The following is a 13,352-nucleotide window of genomic DNA, read 5'->3' on the forward strand; positions in this document are numbered from 1 at the left end:
CTAAAGACGCACCTGAACTGTGCAGTTTTGGTGCTTTTTTCTCTTGAGTCTTCTATGTGGACCCTAAGAAAACATGTAAAAAACTGCAGATACTTTATTACGTGCAGAATTAAAGCTTTTCTGTACTATAAAAAACACTTAAAAACGAGAAAAGGCATAAAAAATGCAGCAATAATCAGAAAAGATTGTTATTGGGTAGCTTGGTGCGGACATTTGCAGAAAACAAAAAACACAGTATTTAAGCAACGTGTGAACACGGCCTTACAGACGCAAAAAAGCCAGATGTCATATAGTGATGCTACATAAAGATGAGAAAGTTCTGGCTGCTCCGACTGAGAATGAACAAAAAATAAATCCATAGGTCCTAACTAGAGATGAGCAGGATGCACAGATGACGTTGCTACAGCTCGGGCGCCGCATAATTTGTCCCTCTTTCTGATCTTCAAAAGTTGTGAAGTATGGAGATGGGCAATTAAAAATAAAAACTATGTTTTAATCTGCTCTGCAGTCACTATTCCATGATGTGGGCAATTTAACATGCTCAAACTGGTGACAGATAAAGGGTACAGTTTAAATATTTTTTTAAAAAAATCAGTGACTTACTGAGCTCTAAAAACCCTTTCAAATTCAGGGGGCCCCGACGTACAAGGAGGGGACACGCTGTACTTCCTCCGAGCTGCAATGACCTGCAAGGCAAAATATGCTGCAAAAAATAAACAAAATCAATTGTCAATGCATTTTTAACATTATATTCAATAGTAACTTATGGTATAATGGGAAAATGTTTTAGACACTTGAGCCGCTTCCTGCAAAACATATTGTGCAAAAAGCTAGTCTAAATGAAGCTAACCAAGAGGTGGTAATGTGACATGCAGAAGTAGTGCTGTTGCTTCAAAAGCATCCAGCAACTATTAGAAGTAACACAAGCACATGAGACAGGAAGTGCTGTGCTCCAGAAACATCCAGCAACTAGAGGGGTTAACACAGTCACAGGAGAAGGGGACTGTTTTAGCAGAGCCCCAGGGGGATTGTGGTGAAGTTGTTTACTGTTTGGCTGGAGAGGAAGAGAAAGGTGGTGTGTGATCTGTATATCACAGAAGGCAAGGGAACAGAATTCAGGTCAGGAGGGAAGCTAAACATAGGTGAACAAGAGTTAACAGTATGGAATATTATTGGGCAGAAAGATAAGGACTGGAAGGAATCGTGTCATAGCGATCTTCTCCCTCAGCAAACCCTCCCCCCCTCCATCTCCATGCAGGATAAAGAATACTGTGTACTATTGAGTCCTTGTGAAGGAAAAGCCTGTGGTTGTGTATGCATAGAAGTGCGCTGCTAAGCGATCTAATCTGTGCTGAATTATGCTACTGAAGAGACTGACGTTACTGTGCCTGCTTTATTAAACTGTACTGTAATGAAGATTGTTGCTGTAATATCCCTGAATTACACTGGCCGTGCTTCAGATTTAATTCCACTGTTAAACTGTTGAAAAAGACTCTTGTCAGATGTGTCTGGTCAGTAACTGAATCTATTGTGTGCCTGAGAGAAGCTGCAGCACATGGTCTATGGTCGTCCTGAGTAACGGTTCCCCCAGGATTCCAAAGAATTCATGTAACCTGTCTCGCCCCTATCTGAGCTTAGGCGGCGTGAGCATAACAGTAAGACAAAAGTGTCTAAGGATGAACCAAAATTATAATTCAGTATGAGCCACTGTAATAGATTTAGAAAAGATTCAAAAACTAGAGAAAACTGAGTATATGGCATCAAATAGAAAAAGCTTTATTAAGAGTAAAAGAATCACATAATAAAATACATATCTCAAGTAAATGTGAGTTGCAGAGCATGTCAGGGTAAGAAGGCATATGGAAAAATGGCCATAGTCATGCTTAAGCCAAGGGGAAACAAGTACCAATGCACATAAGTGGTCAGGAAAAAATCCTGGTACATACACTAAATGAAACAATCTTCCCAAAGCACAGGGTTAACCAAGTCTCCATACATGATAAAACATTAGGGTGGAAGCAAATAGTGAGTTATTTAAAGAGTCAATAGCATTCTGGAGCTACAATATACATATATATATATATATATATATATATATATATATATATATATATAGGCTACTACAGGCATAAAACATCAGAAGAAATAACTCAGATATGTGTTGCTTCAGACATGAATAACTCACCCGTCTAAATATCAATAAGAGTGAAAGAAGAGGGGAAGAGAGAGATAAGGGAGTGGACCAACGGAGCAGGAGCGAGCAGATGTAGAGCCCACAAGCCTCGACGCGCGTTTCGCGTGATATGCTTTCTCAAGAGGCGTCGCTGTTCCAAATACCGGCGTCTTTTTAAATATAGCGCTAAAATGGTCACATGTTCAGTCATGTGACCGGAAGAAGATGGCCGCCGACCGGAAGGCGCATCCGGCGCATGCGCGGGGACCAACACACCGTCCTGCCCCCCGCCGTGTCCATCAAGACAACGGCGGCGCCCCGGAAGCGCTGACAGAACAACACCCGGAGCGTCGCCGACGCCATGGAGACAGACACGCGGGACCGTAGGAGGGTAAGTAGCCCCGCGCATGCGCACCGCCCACCTAATAAAGCCGCATCATACCATCACCATAGCAATATATCCAGATCTTAAATAGACACAGATCTATAACATCATATATATTAGACATACAAGTCAATGTAAACATGATAAAGATTCATATAATGAGATGCAAGGATTCGCAGGCTTGGGTCTCATGGCAGAAGGTGGGCAGTCAGTTAAGTCCATCAAAGCTGGTCAGTCATTCATCTATATTTTGATTCACAGGCGTTTTCAAAAGAATAAGAACATCAGAGCTGGAACAGGGACCATTGTTATAAAGACTAAAATCAAAAAGGTGAAAGAAAAAAATAGGAAGAATTAAAAGAAATGTTAAAATTGGGAAAACCACATAAGCACGCCCCGCCACTGTAGATATATATTAGATAGCAGGGACCACAATAGAGCACAAAAACTTATATGTAGAGCAACCAGACTGTTAAGTCAGATGTAACACGGGGAGGATATCAAATACCCCTAAATCAGTGTCGCTCATCTCAATATCAATTGAATCATCAAAAACATATATATATGATAGTACATCAAAGACGCAGAACAGCACCATGATGGATCATAGAAATGATGAAAAGCCTAGATTTTCGTTCAGACCCCGCGGTGCCAAGGTGTCAAGAGTAATGATCCATCTTGCCTCCTTTTGTGCCAGGAGGCGTTTGGCATTGCCTCCCCGGGAGCCGAGACACACTTTATCAATCCTTAAGCGAAAGAGGGTCACAGTTGTGAACAGCCTTCAAGTGCCGGGGTAGTGTCTTCAACTCCCGGGGATCTGTAATTGTCCGTGCTGCGCCAATGTCCCGCACATGTTCCCGAACTCTGATTCGAAGCTCCCTAGTAGTTAAGCCATGGCGGGAGCCATCAGAGTTAGGGAATCATTCCCTAACTCTGATGGCTCCCGCCAGTTTGATATCCGCCACTTCATCTCATGTGGCAACACACATGTGGTGTATTTTGCCACATGTGGGTGCCAATTGATATATATTAACTTAACTACTAGGGAGCTTCGAATCAGAGTTCGGGAACATGTGCGGGACAGTGGCGGGGCGTGCTTATGTGGTTTTCCCAATTTTAACATTTCTTTTAATTCTTCCTATTTTTTTCTTTCACCTTTTTGATTTTAGTCTTTATAACAATGGTCCCTGTTCCAGCTCTGATGTTCTTATTCTTTTGAAAACGCCTGTGAATCAAAATATAGATGAATGACTGACCAGCTTTGATGGACTTAACTGACTGCCCACCTTCAGCCATGAGACCCAAGCCTGCGAATCCTTGCATCTCATTATATGAATCTTTATCATGTTTACATTGACTTGTATGTCTAATATATATGATGTTATAGATCTGTGTCTATTTAAGATCTGGATATATTGCTATGGTGATGGTATGATGCGGCTTTATTAGGTGGGTGGTGCGCAAGCGCGGGGCTACTTACCCTCCTACGGTCCCGCGTGTCTGTTTCCATGGCGTCGGCGACGCTCCAGGTGTTGTTCTGTCAGCGCTTCCGGGGCGTCGCCGTTGTCTTGACGGACACGGCGGGGGGCGGGGCGGTGTGGTGGTCCTCGCGCATGCGCCGGATACGCCTTCCGGTCGGCGGCCATCTTCTTCCGGTCACATGACCGAACATGTGACCATTTTACCGCTATATTTAAAAAGACGCCGGTATTTGGAACAGCGATGCCTCTTGAGAAAGCATATCACGCGAAAAGCGCGTCGAGGCTTGTGGGCTCTACATCTGCTCGCTCCTGCTCCGTTGGTCCACTCCCTTATCTCTCTCTTCCCCTCTTCTTTCACTCTTATTGATATTTAGACGGGTGAGTTATTCATGTCTGAAGCAACACATATCTGAGTTATTTCTTCTGATGTTTGATGCCTGTAGTAGCCTATATATATATATATATATATATATATATATATATATGTATGTATATTGTAGTTCCAGAATGCTATTGACTCTTTAAATAACTCACTATTTGCTTCCACCCTAATGTCTTATCATGTATGGAGACTTGGTTAACCCTGTGCTTTGGGAAGATTGTTTCATTTAGTGTATGTACCAGGATTTTTTCCTGACCACTTATGTGCATTGGTACTTGTTTCCCCTTGGCTTAAGCATGACTATGGCCATTTTTCCATATGCCTTCTTACCCTGACATGCTCTGCAACTCACATTTACTTGAGATATGTATTTTATTATGTGATTCTTTTACTCTTAATAAAGCTTTTTCTATTTGATGCCATATACTCAGTTTTCTCTAGTTTTTGCATTTACTTTTGAGTAGGCTATGTTTTCATGGTTATGGAGTATAAGCTGTTTTTCTTCTATATTTCCTACCCATGATGCAACGTATGTTGGTCGATGTGTATTTAATGATTTAGAAAAGATTGTCTAGTCAAGTGTATGTTGTCTAAATGTAAAGAATCTGAAAAATTTTTAGGGCATTTTTTTTTTCTTAAATGCATATTCTTTGTGCTAAAATAATTTTTGTAATTAGGTTTCACTAAAAATCTTGTACCGTTTGTCTTTTGTTGCCTCAGTCTATTACTTGTTTCTGAATGAGTTATCTTAGAATCCATCAGTAAGTTGTGGTGAGAATTTGGAACTCTTTTATCTGTCTTTTTTAGCTCCTCTGAGCTGATCGCATAAAAGTTCAGCGCAATTTTGATGTGGTCATAAATCAGCACAGAGGAGCTCACAAAATTCTAAGAGTTACATATTGTTGTGAGAACACGCTCATTGACGGATTCTCAGATAACGCATTCAGCAGCTAGCAATAGACACATAAAAGAGTTACAAACTGAAAACGAGCTCACAGACGGATTCTCAGATAACTCATTCTGCAGCCAGCAATGTGCAGGGAAACACAGAGGCTGTAAAAGCTGAACGGTACAACATTTTTAATAAAACTCAACAGCAAAAATAATATTTAGCCCAAAGTGTCTAAATTTATACTAAAACATTTAAACAAAAAAAAGTCTCTAAAGGTGTCCATATCCTTTAAGATATTATTAATAAATCTGCCTGAATGTGTTTTTTTAACTTACAAAAAAGTGCAAAGAAAACCACTCACTCACTTTCAAATAGGCCCAGACATGCTAAATCAGAAACTGCACAGGATTTATTAAGATACACATAAAAGATGATTGGACCCTGTTCACACCACATTTTATAGCTTTAGTTTAACCTTATGTCAGGAAAAGCACCAAATATATTTGTTAAACAGAGGCGGTAAAGAGTGTCTCGCAATGGCATCCATCATCCATAGACTAATATGAGACCTGTTTAAAGAGATCAGCCACCAAGTTTTTGTTCCCCCTTCTGAGAGCAGTATGATGTAGGGTCAGGGACCCCACTCCAGCGATGAGTCACTTACTGTGCTGCTAGCTGTAGTTTTGGTAAATCATTTGATGCAGATCTACTAGTTCTCTAATGCTGAGCTGTGTATAACCCCGCCCACACCATTGATTGGCAGCTTTCTGTGTACACTGTGCATAGGCAGAAAGCTGCCAATCAGTGGTGAAGGCTGGGTTATACAGAGCTCATGAATATAGAAGACTACATTGCAGCAGGTTTACTAGTCCTCTAGTGATAATCTCTTGCTGAAGAAAATGGTGATTTTATCAAAACTAGAACCAGCAGCCCAGTAGTCATCATACTGCTCTCAGATTAGGTGGCAAAAACGAGGTGATATATTCGCTTTAATGAGTTCATCGTGAGATTTTGCTTGACAGATTTGTTTAAATAATTCCATAATACAGTAGATTATGGGTGATGGATGTCAGTGGGGGGCATCACTCATAGGCTACAATGGTATTGATGTGGAAACCTGTAGGGAAAGCTTTAGGAGAAACGCAATAGGTTTCACACGTTTTCATGCCAGTTTTGATCAAATCAGAGAATCGATCGGACACAAAGGCACACAACCAGTGTCTGTCAGTGTACAAGGCTTGTCTGCTCTCAGATGCCCAGTCACAATTCTTTATTATAATTACAGAGATATGAAAAGGGGCATTTCTTTACATCATCTAAGGAAGAAGATATTTTAATTGGGGAAAGAATATATTTTAGTCGGGAATAACAAGGTCATGAATCATGGAAACTGTAAAATTCCTTGAAAATTGGTTCTAACCAGCTTTGTATGCCTTCTCTAACAAAGAAAGCTTCACACAAAGACACCTCTATATCAGAGACAACGGCCTGTGTTATTGCTTTTATGAATAACACTTATAAAGCTAATACTAAAATACAAAATTATCAAAGATATATAGGTAGATTTAATTGCCTAAATAATCAAAGCAAAGTATAAATATTTATCATAACAGTAGCAATGATATCAATTTAATTGATCTGCCATGAAAAAAGCGGAGCGAAAGAGGAGCCGCTCTATTCTGGCAGAGATTGGCACCAGGCACAAACAAGCAGGCAGTTGGCAACTACCTGCCTGTTAATGCTTACGCTGTAGAGAAAAAAAATATAGTCCTGGATAACCCCTTTAAATTCATATAAAAAAAAGGAACTCGTTACCCATTTATAAAGCTAATTTTTAAATGAGAGGTTAAAAATAAAGGAAGGGCTATAAGCACCTGTCCTTCATTGGCTAAAGTACAATCCATGAACAAAGGGCCCCATGCAGATGAAAAGCCAGGGTATATAATACAAAGAGAAATACTTTAGGGATAAATTAAATATAACGATAACATAATTTGATATTCCTAAATAATAAAAGAAGAAAAAGAAAAAATAAATAAAATAATAATGCATAGAAATCCCCAAAAATGCATGAAAACGTTCATAACCCATTAATATGCATGGAATATACAAAAAGACATAAAACGCATGAAAGTAACATGTAAAACACATTAAAAATGCATTAAGATACACAGAACACACAAAATCATAAAATGCATGAAAACGCTCATAAAACATAAAAACACTCAAAATCACATGGAAATGTACATAAAAGCATAAAATGCACGTAAGACACAAAAACGCATGGAAAATGCACAAAAAATATAAAATGCACGAAAAATGCATAAAAGCAAATGAAAACGTACAAAAACACAATAAACACATGAAGAATATACAAAAAATGACAAATAGAAAAATACACCAAACTGCATAAAAGGCAAAAAAGCACATAAAATGCCTGAAAACACACAAAAGTAGCCCTTCTTTTTCTCACCCTCCCATTTGAAGATTGGCTTGATACATGGGTAAATAGGTTTTTTTTGTATGGCTTGTATGGGTGATCCTTCTATTTCTTTCTGGATTTTATCCCCTTTTTTTCATGTACTTTTTGTGGACTAATTAAAAAAAAATTATGTTTTTGTAAGATTTGCTTGAGGGCATTGAGGGCTGGACTATACCTCTATAATTGTGAAGCTGCAGATGTCTACTAAAAAGTCTTGCCTCATATTTGTGCACATCGGACAGGCTCTCAGGATGAGATGGAGAAAGGGAGACCAAGATTTATCAGGTTAGACAAACATTTCTTGGCCCAGCATACATAGACATTTACCGGTCTGGGGGAAAACAGTTGAACTTCAGAAACAAAATACTTAAAACTCCTAATGTGGCTTTTAGGGAAATCGGAAATTGTAATTTTCAGCTGGAGACTTAACTGTACTCATCAGTAACACAAATATTTTGAAGGAATGAAAACTCTGTGCAAATTCTTTTTATTTTAGTGCCAAATTAGTTGTAGAGATGGTATTAATGTCAACTACTGGATTATATAGACAGGAGATGGGAGCAAAGATGAACATGTTGCAGATTTCAGCTTTCAGCCGGATTATCCAGCACTCGGAAATTGTCAGAGGATGAACTGTTTTTCTCCAGACATAATGATTAAGGCTATGTGCCCACGATGCAGAAATGCTGCATATTTTTTACGCTTCTCCCTGGCAGGAAAAACGCATGCGTTTTTTACATGCGTTTTTCCCGCCAGGTAGGAGCGTTTGTCAAGCGTCTTTGCATGCATTTCCGCATGCGGGTTGACAAGCGCTTTTCTAAGCAATTTTAGCATCACTTGGAAAGTGCTTGACAACTTGTTCACACTATATAAATCCATGCAACCGGCATGGATTTATATAGTGTGACCAAGTAAAATAGTTAAAAAGAAGAATAAGAATGGTAAAAAATTAAAAAAAAAGATTATACTCACCTTCCGGTGTCTTCCCGGTGTCATCTCTGCTGCGTCCGGTCTCTTGCAATGCTCACGGTGGTGTGAAGGACCCGCGGTGACGTCATTGAGTCATGTGATGGGTCACATGACTCATTGACGTCATGGCAGGTCCTTCACAACAGCGCGAGCATTGCAAGAGACCGGACAGCGTGGACAAAACACGGGGAGGACATCGGAAGGTAAGTATAAACTTTATTTTTTATTTTCAATTCTTTTTTTTACAGATTCTATGGCACCCAGGTCTGGATGAGAGTCTCCTGTCCTCCACACCCGGGTACCATCCGCACATTAGAACGCGCCAATTACGCAAGTACAGATGCAGTCTTGCGGAATTGGCGCGTTCTAATGCAAGTCAATGGCGGTGATTACGCTGCGTGTCCGCAAAATTAATGGACATGCTGCGGATTTTTGAGCGCAGCATAAACGCTGCGGAAAAATACGCAGCATGGGCATTGAAAGTGCGGAATTGCATTGGAGACCATGGGGGAAGGTTTACCAAGCATTTCCCAAGCATTTACGCTGCAGAAATTCCGCAGCGTAAACGCTTGAAAAACGCATCGTGGGCACACAGCCTTAGATTATGGTTGCTTTAACAGCATGGTGGATTAGAGCGCCATCTGCTGTCAGCTCAAGATATTCCCCTCAGCATATGCCTGCAGCTGTTGTATACTCCAAAAAATGGTAAACTAATAAGATCAAATGTCAATGTTGTGGTATATGTGGAGCACCTATAACATAATTCAGCTAAAACTGCAGAATATCACATTTTATACCTTGTTCCAAAACACCAAGTAAGGTGACTGCACCCAATAGGACTATGTTATGTAACATGGCAGCCTGAAGACACAAGGATTTCCACGATGTGACGGTGGTGAAAGATTTCAGTCTTCAGACTAGAAGATAAGAATAAAATAAAAATTAGGACTTGGTCACGAAAGGTCAAAATCTCGAGGTGGTATAAAAAGCTGACTGACAACATTAACAATAGGATAAAGGGCACTGTGTATAAAATAGTTTTGATGGATGGATGCTGATGGGTCACCATAACAGCAGTGGAACTTACAATGGCCATATTTTAAAGCCAAAGGCAAAACCTAAAAAAGGTGTCTTTGAAGGGGTTGTCTGGCCACTCTATTTGACTACAGACTTGTGAATCCTCACATTGCTCGCTGTGAGGAGTTTCTGGGGCTGGCACTTTGAGCCGGCAGTCATATGAGGCCGGACAACCCCTTTAAGTGATACACTGACAGGCGGAAAACAATGTAACGCTGTATAATTGAAGCGATCAGTAGATTTCAGGCCCACATCCCTGTGACCAGAGGCAAACAAGCTGGACAGACCTCTGTCTGAGATGGTTTAGTGAATCCGGCACTGAGCAGGGGGTTGGACACGATGACCCTGGAGGTTCCTTCCAACTCTAAGGCTATGTGCCCACGATGCAGAAATGAAGCAGAAAATTTCCTCTTCATTTCTGCATCTCCTTGCCCGGAAAAACGCTTGCGGAATTTGACACGCGTTTTTCAAGCGTTTTGCACATGCGGAATTGCCAAGCGTTTTCTAATGCATTGTAGGTGGCAATTCCGCATGCGTAAACGCACAAATAATGAACATGCTGCAGATTTTTGAGCGCATCAAAAACGCTGCGGAAAAATCCGCAGCATGGGCATTGAAAGTGCGGAATTTCATTGGGGACCAAGGGGGAAGGATTACCAAGCGTTTCCCAAGCGTTTACGCTGCAAAATTTCCGCAGCGTAAAATATGACCTTCACAGTTTCACCTAATAGATTAGTGAAAAATTGAAAAAAAAAACACAATTGGCATCTCGGCAACCATAAAGCGAGGATTATACAGTGACTCTGGCCAACAATCGCCATGTATAGCTGCTACTTTGCTGAGCAGTACAAGTGAATGGGGTCACATTGCGACCCATAGGGTACCTCAACTGCATCAAGGAAGTCGCAAAAATCCAACCACATCGGGTTCTTTTGAGACTTGCTTGTTTCGGTCGCACCTACAGGTCACAATGTGAACCCATTCACTTGACTTGTTCTGCGATGTAGCAGCTATACATGGTAATCTCTAGCCGTACAACCTGTGTCACGGCCAAAGCTAGACTAATGACCCTAAAAAAAAACAGCTAAAAAATATACAGTAGTTTGACTCAGAAGAAAGTACTGCATATGCGATTTTTTTCTCACGGACAGTCGGAGCGGGAAAAAGATTGTTCATCTGAACAGCCCTATTGAATAACATTGGTCGATGAGCTGTCTGTGTGCTATCCAACTAAAAATCTGATAGCACATGTTCGTGACGCGCCCCCTGGGCCAGTGTTGTTAGGGATACCCGGAGCCGGATCAGATGGGGGTTGTAGTCTCCGAGTGGCTGTGACCCGGTCCGTGCCCAGGGTGTCAAGCTCAGTGTGTGGCAGTCCTTACTGATGTTTGTGATGAACCTGTAGCCGCCATCTTGGTAATGATAAATCATATCCAGGGATGGCCACACTTCAGCAGCCCCCACCCTTGGGACCTTCTGTTAAAACGTCAACTAGATAGTTTCCCCCCATCCTGGCTCCTGTAACATAAGAAGCCTACTTAACACTTGAATGCTAGGAGCTTCAAAGACTTCGAGAGGAAACACAGCCAGCAGGGGGGGGTGCTTCGTCTATCTGTACCTGACCATTTGTCCCATAGGACTAGTTTCTTTGTCTGTCACAAGCATGGAGGCATAAGATATAGAAACATGAATAGTACACGCATGTTGCGTGGGATGGGCCAATAAAAAAATATCACGGCGTCCCGGAGCCATTGCGCACACAAGCCTCCGCGGTAGACGTTTGTACGTGCTCTGGAAGCCAAGATATAGCGCGGAGCCATTCCTGAGGACCGTATGGTATCATAATTGATATCAAAAGGTCGGTTACGGCGGCCCGAATCCATGGGAACCCCTGGGGGTATCATGAGACCATCCCAGAAGAAGTTATTGGGTTCCATAGAATTTGGGCTTCTGATCGAAGTTAGACCTGAGGGTGGAGACTGAGCCAGCTGACCTCACCAGCAGTGGGCGGGACGGGGCAGGTAAGATAGCAGGACAGACAAGAGACAAGTCAGTCTTGACCCAAGAGTGGTGTGCTGAACATCTGAGCACCAGCTGAGGCCACCAAGGGGAGGAGCAGTTTGACCATGCGGTGGTAGGCCTCAGCCTGTAACAAAGAACCGTGCCTGCGATCGCAGAATCCTCTCCCTGCGTCACAAGAAAATCAAGAAACCGGTAACTGATATGCTGTGGTGATTCTGTGTGTTGTATTCCATTGTTGTATAGTTTAGCCTGACCTTATACCTGTGTATATTTAGTTGTATATCGTGTATCTAGTGTATTATTATAATCAATTACCTCAAGTAATTGTGGGCCTGCCTTTTATTCTGCATAACGAACGCACGTCCGTGTGAGCTCGGCTCAAGCCAAAACGCTACCCAGGGTTGGTTCCTGACCCGATATAGGCCCATTCACGGACTGGGCGTATATCTAAAATAGGGACTGGTGGCAGCATACCAACTGGGGATTGGGGAAGGCTGGTAGTGACGGTCGGAGGTTCAGATATATATATTCCTGGCGCGGCCAAGGAAGATATATATACCGCCCTCACTACAGAGGGCCCCGATACCCAGTAGGTTACAGGACAGTCTCCCTGGCGACCGCTTATCCTAGGTGCAGTTCCTTGTCTGACCTGAGGCTAAGAGGGCGCTAGCGAGTTGTGCTGTGTAGTGACGTTACGGTTTAGTGACGTTGAAGGGATAACACACTACCGTGTTCCCTGCGCTGGTTGCAGCTACCTGGCACTACTTTCTCTAGGTGCAGTACCTTGACTGACCTGAGAGGTAAGGGGGCGCCAGAGAGCTGCACCCACCGGCCGGCTTTCATCACATTGGTGGCAGAGCGGTGGGATTGCAGAATAATAGTGTTGTGGGACCCCTACTCCCAGGCACTAAAGACTGCCAGTGGTAACTTCCACTGCTGGAGTCTTAAGGTCAGCCCAACATTAGACGGTCAGGCTAAAAGTATAACAAGGTGTGTGCAAACTCAGGGTTGCAGCGGTGTCGGTTACCAAGATGGCAGACGGCACCAGGAGCAAGACCCTGCAGGAGGCTAATGCTACGGTCCGTGTGGCAGGAGGGGAGGACATTGTTACTCATGGCGAGGAGGAGTCCAGCCCGGGCACCTCAGGGAGCCAGTCCCCAGTATACGGTCCCGCAGTGGGCTGCCCACCACCTACCCAGCCCAGCCTGTCCAGATCACAAGCCCTTTTACAAGCGGCTATGGCAAGTCTCCAGTCTCATGGCGATGCCGTCTACAAAACCCTCCTGGCAGCATCAGAGAAGGCAGCGGAGGAGGAGCGCGAAGCTGCGGAGCGCCGGGAGGCTGCGGAGCGTGCAGAGCGGGCTGCAGAGCGCCGGGAGGCTGCGGAGCGTGAAGCTGCAGAGCGTGCAGAGCGAGCTGCGGAGCGCCAGCACCAACTGGACCTGGCCCAGCGGGGGCTTCCGCTAGAGCAACCAACCCATCAGGAGAC

General features: G+C 42.9%; 1 protein-coding gene across 2 annotated transcripts in view; it reads right to left on the minus strand.

The window, feature by feature from the left end:
* The window catches only part of LOC141164148 (leukotriene C4 synthase-like), a 177,683-nt gene that overhangs the window by 42,637 nt on the left and 121,694 nt on the right, over positions 1 to 13,352 (minus strand). For both annotated transcript variants that reach the window (XM_073649287.1, XM_073649286.1), the window contains 2 exons: positions 9,562 to 9,681; positions 604 to 703 (listed from right to left, as the gene is read on the minus strand). In XM_073649287.1, the coding sequence (XP_073505388.1) occupies positions 604 to 703; positions 9,562 to 9,619 (158 nt within the window). In that variant the 5' untranslated portion in view covers positions 9,620 to 9,681. The remainder of the gene's footprint in view (positions 1 to 603; positions 704 to 9,561; positions 9,682 to 13,352) is intronic.

Source organism: Phyllobates terribilis, unplaced genomic scaffold (genome assembly GCF_046119375.1).
Source record: "Phyllobates terribilis strain yellow unplaced genomic scaffold, ASM4611937v1 Scaffold_10__3_contigs__length_209671492, whole genome shotgun sequence".
In the NCBI taxonomy this organism is placed as follows: Eukaryota; Metazoa; Chordata; class Amphibia; order Anura; family Dendrobatidae; genus Phyllobates; species Phyllobates terribilis.